Source organism: Otolemur garnettii, unplaced genomic scaffold (genome assembly GCF_000181295.1).
Source record: "Otolemur garnettii isolate 467f Iridium unplaced genomic scaffold, OtoGar3 scaffold00011, whole genome shotgun sequence".
In the NCBI taxonomy this organism is placed as follows: Eukaryota; Metazoa; Chordata; class Mammalia; order Primates; family Galagidae; genus Otolemur; species Otolemur garnettii.
The window spans coordinates 9,980,210-9,985,747 of NW_003852406.1; the positions used below are offsets into that span (position 1 = coordinate 9,980,210).

Genomic DNA, 5,538 nt, shown 5'->3' on the forward strand with positions numbered 1-5,538 from the left:
AAAAAAAAAAAAAAAAAAGAAGAAGAAGAAGAAAAGAAAAGAAAAGTGAATTGACATGCTAAGTTTACTCTGGATCCTTAAAAAACTCAAGCTCAACTTTTCGCTGCCCTTTACCCTGTGTTTTGGTCGAGCCGAATTAAAGCGCTATGGGTGAAAAGCTTTGAGATTCCATTCTAAGGGCTGTAGTCCTTGCCACGTTTGCTTTGGGAGAGGTAGGTATTTTTACCTATTCTGCCTCCCGTGAAGATAATCTTTAGAGAACTGAGACTTGGAGTTCACCATTATTCAGTTTATTTTCTAAACCCTGCTTAGCAAAGGGCAGTGTGAACTACTTGAAGGTAGCACTGGCAGGTTCACAAGTTGTTTATCTACTTTTGATTCAGGAGAAGCTGTTCTCAGACACTGTGCTAGTTACGTTTCCGCATGTCCGTATCGAGCACTCTCAGTGTGTCAGTCCTTGGTAGGTGTCAGGAGGGACCTCCTGGGCATTGGAAGGTTGGACTACGCTGAACAGCGGGATGGGGGCAGCTGGGCATTGGGAGAGACGTGCTGGGTAGATGAGAAGAAAATGCAGGTTGTGCATTTGCCTGTTATCCTTTCTGACTCTCAGCCACACTATTTTTAATTAATATTTTAGGGTTTCATCTCGTTTGATTTTTGTAATAGCTGTAGGAGGTTGGTTTGTAATTATCCCATTGTCGCAAGTGAGGAAACTGAGTCACGTTCATGTGCTCCCACCTAACGGGCACGATGTAAGGGTATAGGGCACACCTGGTGAGACACAACCACTACAGGGGCCTTACCTAACAAACATGAACATTGCAACCTGATCTGTTTGTACCCGCATATTAATCTGAAATTTAGAAAAAAGAAACTGAGTCACAGTGAGTGAATGCTCTGGTGTGTAGCACGTCTTCTGTGTCCAGAGAATGGCCCATCATCCTTGCTCCACGGGTTGATGTGGACCCTGGGCTTTCATGTACACTTTCTCCCATGGTTACCACCCAAACCAAACAAGGGTCTTTATCTCTAGATGTCCCCGTCAAGATGAGGCTGTTCTCATAGAAATGTCAGGTGTTCCCAGCCACCACCAAGAGGAGAACACAGCGCCTGAAGTTTTCCACTGGTCTCCCTACACCAGCCCCACCTGTTAGGGCTTCCCCAAATCTTCTGGGACAAATACCCCAAGAGGGTGTGTTCTGTGATGGAGTTTGCCGCATGCTTTCATCTACTCCCTGAAGGAAATAAACTCCTGGTGTATCCTAATTTTCAGACTGCTGCGCCAGCATCTGTACCATCTCCAGCAGAGCAGGACGCTTTGGGCTCCACTGGCCAGTGCACACAGGTGTTTAAGGAATACCCATGTGCCGAGGGGTGATTCTCCCCTGGGGAGATTCCAGAGAAGTTGAAAACAGACTGGCTCTTGGGAATCAAGGGCTTTTGTCCCTTGCACTTTTTTTTAAAGCTGTTAGTTCGGTGCCACCTTGTGGATGAAAAAAAAACCTACAAATTTTGATAGCTGTGATTCTTTAAAGCAGTGGATTTCATCTAATGTATGTGTTTATATCGTTAGATTTTGTGCCTGTAAGTTGCTTTGGGGTCACTGATTTAGGGTTTTCTTTTCTTTTCTTTTTTTTTTAGCCTTTTTTACCCAAACTTTAAAGCTCTTTTGAGGTAACACTGATACAGGTGGACAATAAATTTCCCCCTGGGAAGCATTTCTCTGGTTCCGTGGCTTTCATGGTATTTGACATCACCTGCAGTAAGAATCTCATCTTGCCTTGCAACCTAGAAATACATACCTCCATTCAAGTATATGAAAATCTTACACAAAAGATTCCTGAAACAATATTTGCTCATGTTCTACTCTGGTTTTTTTTTGTTCCTGTTCTATTTAAAAAATTCTGGTCAACATCTACTAAATAGAATTCATAACCTAATGGGTTGCCACCTACAGCTGGAAAACCCACTCTTTTTAGAAAGAGTGGGCACAGAGGGAGGTGAGACTTACTTAAAGGCGTCCGATCTCTCATATAGTGGGGGTCCCTGGGTTTTCTTTTCTTCAGGTTACCCCATGCACTGACTGTGGGGATCCTGTGTTCCTGACGTACCCGCAGAAAACCACCCCAACTCTTCCTTATCCTAGATGCGTCTGATGGAGGAAGAGTTACGGGACTACCAGCGAGCTCAGGATGAAGCGATCACAAAAAGGCAGCTTCTGGAGCAGACGCTGAAGGACCTGGAGTATGAGCTGGAGGCCAAGAGTCACCTCAAAGATGACCGTGGCAGACTGGTCAAGCAGATGGAGGTCTGTGGGCTGCAGGAGCCTGGGGGGCTGTGGAGGGCATGTCTGTGCCAGCAAGGAAGCGGCCTCTTTTCTCATACCTCAGCCTTCGGGAATCTGGGGTTTTTAAAAATTCTCTCCAATAGCTGGGTGTTAATGAAGTCATTTCTTGATTTGAGGAAGAAGCTGGTAGTTCATAGACTCATAGGACATCAGGCTGGAAGGAATGATGGGCATAATTTAGCCTAATGTCCCCATTGTCATGAAGAGGAAATAGAATAGATTCTCAGACAGTTTAGGTGATTTTGCATAAGGGCATAGAGAGTTCCTTTTGGGTATCTTGGCCAGGTGGGTGGGTGGGATTAATACTTCCAACTTTAAGGCAACAAGACTGTTGCATGTCCAGAGAGGGGCAGAGATATGTCTTGGGCCCTCATCAGCTGTCATTTGGCACACCACACACTCCTTTCTTGTTTCCTGTTCTGGTCCATTTTCCCTTACAGGTTATCTGGCTTCGCCAGAGCTAGCAGCAAACTGTGGCTCAGTGCATTGTTGTATACGTGGTATACACATAGTCCAAGACAGTGTATTGGAAAGGGCTCAGTGCAGTCACAGATGGGGGTGCTCTGTCCACAACCTGAAAACACAACATACTAGAAAAACATAAATGACGTAAGAGAATCTAAGTATGAACGATCCACTGAGAATGACAAGAAAAACCTTCAACTACGTCCACTTCAACTTTTAAAAAAGAACAATTCTCAAGAACAAAAGTAACCCCAAACCAGAAACACACATACACATATACACCCACCAATGGAATTGAGAGGGAGAGACACAGAGAAATAAGCCTTCAACTTTGGGGAGAAGTTAAAATTGTCAAGGTTCTGATAAAAGACAGACAGTGCTCAAGGCCAGGGAGAGATGGCTTGAATTCAAAATCAATGGAATTCCTGATTTAACTTTGCAAATAAACAGAAATAACTTTTTAAACCTCCAGGGGACTTAGTAGCAGTTTATATCTTGTTTCAGTCATTGAAGATTTTATTAGATGGGCCTTTTTTAGAGACTAGAATAGCCTGATTATAGTTTTATTACTCTTTTGCGAGATGGCTGTGTATTTTGCTAATGTCCTTATTCTGGTCTCTTGGGGGAGGTAATTTTAAAGTAAGCTGAGGTCATCCAGTTAAGTAGAAACTGATGATTCTGGGGCCTAAACAACCTGGTTTAAGCTTCAGACAGTGGAGGAAGAATCTATAGGGGCTCAGGCCTAGTCCCCTGAATGCTCCCTCAGGGTTCTCTGTAGTACGAGTTTTAGGCAAGAAGAGAGTCTTGGGAAGAGTTGCTGTTAGCTGAAGATTGGGGTGTCAGGTCATCTTCCTCAGGAATATTCTTTTTTCTTTTTTCTGAGACACAGTCTCAAGCTGTCACCCTGGGTAGAGTGCTGTGACATCATAGCTCATAGCAACCTCCAACTCTTGGGCTCAAGCGATCCTCCTGCCTCAGTTTTTCTATAGTAGAAACAGGGTCTCACTTTTTGCTCAGGCTGGTTTCGAACCGGTAAGCTCGAGCTGTCCACCCTCCTTGGCCTCCCAGAGTGCTAGGATTACAGGCTTGAGCCACTGCGCCTGGCTAGGAATATTCTTAAAAAGAACATTTACTTTGTCTGACTTAAGATCTAGAAGCAGTAGCATAGCTAAATTTAATTACACCTCTAAAATATTTTAGATATTTCCCTTTAATTACAAAATGAATAGCTCTCAAGGCCCAGCCACCATGAAGCACACTTGAGGGACGTTTCCTCCCCTAAGAGGCAGCTGGCCGTCTTGCTGTGACTAATGTCTTGCCTGTTCCTTCACTAGCACTTAAATTAACTTTCAAGACTCAAGAGGTTTCCTAAGATGGACATTTACTGTAAACTCAGAAATTCAGGTGGCTGTTGTACGTAAACACAGCTCTTGCAGTGATTTCTGGCTGCGGTAGAATTAGCCTTGGAGGAATTGGGAACTATTGAACAAATAGGAGGCTTCAGTGCAGCACCCAGCTCTGTTGAAAGTTGGTCTTTGAGATGCTTGGCTCTGGGGAGGCAGCTTTTTAGCTTCCCTGCAATTTTGATCACTACCAGGGAGGCTGTTCACAGACATCCAGTCATTCACACGAGTCTGTGCATTTTATTTTGGGGGCTTGCAGAGGCCTCCATTACTTATCAATCAACTTTGGCAATTGAAGAGACAATGTTTATATACAAATTCTGCAAGGTCATGTTTAAAACTAGGAATGCTAATTGCTTTTTTAGTATTTGTGGCTCTGAGGTTACCCAGATGTATGACAAATTGGCTGGTGGCAGGAGAAACACAGGCACAAACCCTCTAGTGGTCCCTGTGGTGGTTTGTGTCAAAAGCCTTTTTTTGTGCACAAATGCTTTTCTCTTAACACTCAATTATGCTAAATTAGGAGCTAAGGAGAAAGACACAAATTATTATTCTTCTATGATGATGAGTTTAACAGAATTGGTTTTGTATTGTTTTGTTTTAAGACAGCCAAAACAACTTTGTTGCCCTCGGTAGAGTGCTATGGCGTCATAGCTCACAGCAACCTCAAACGCCTGGGCTCAAGTGATTCTCTCGCCTCATCCTCCCACATAGCTGGGGCTACAGGCACCTGCCACAGTGCTTGGCTATTTTTAGAAATGGAGTCTCACTCTTGCTCAGGCTGGTCTTGAATCCATGAGCTCAGGCAGCCTACCTACCTCAGTCTCCTAGAGTGCTCAGGTCGCAGGTGTGAGCCACCACACCCAGCCTTGAGTTTAACAGAATCCATCAACTTGTCTTTATATTAATCCAACACAGACTCCGGGGGACACAGTGCAAAGTCAAAGTGCACTGTGTTCCCTAGAAGAGAGAAGAAGTAAGAGGCTTAAGTAAGTCACTATAGACTTCACCCCTCCTCTTGGAAACCTGAGCAGGAGGGAGGCAAAATGCTGCCCTGAGAGTAACATCTGTAGAGAAATGCGCCTTGGGTGCTATTGCAGCTCCCACGTTGCCTTTTGTTTTATTTTAGTTTTAATTTTTTCTCACATTGTCTTTTGGCAGGCAATTGGCTTTGGTGGATCTGAGTTACTGATTCATAGTGAGAAACAGACTTGAGGAAGGCATGCTAACATCTCCTTTGTGTTCACAGTGGGTGGGGGTAATCTTTTATTTTATATGTTTTCTCCATGCACAATTACACTTGACCTGACAAAAGTAATAAAA

At 44.0% G+C, this 5,538-nt stretch overlaps 1 protein-coding gene across 2 annotated transcripts in view; it reads left to right on the plus strand.

Moving 5' to 3' along the window:
* Window positions 1-5,538, plus strand: part of CGNL1 (cingulin like 1) — a 179,240-nt gene that overhangs the window by 151,281 nt on the left and 22,421 nt on the right. Inside the window, exon 13 of one of the 2 annotated variants that reach the window (XM_003784377.3) lies at window positions 2,147-2,308. In XM_003784377.3, coding sequence (XP_003784425.1) covers window positions 2,147-2,308 — 162 coding nt within the window. Of the gene's footprint in view, window positions 1-2,146; window positions 2,569-5,538 lie in introns of those variants that run through there. The other variant, XM_023510144.1, reaches the window with a different exon arrangement.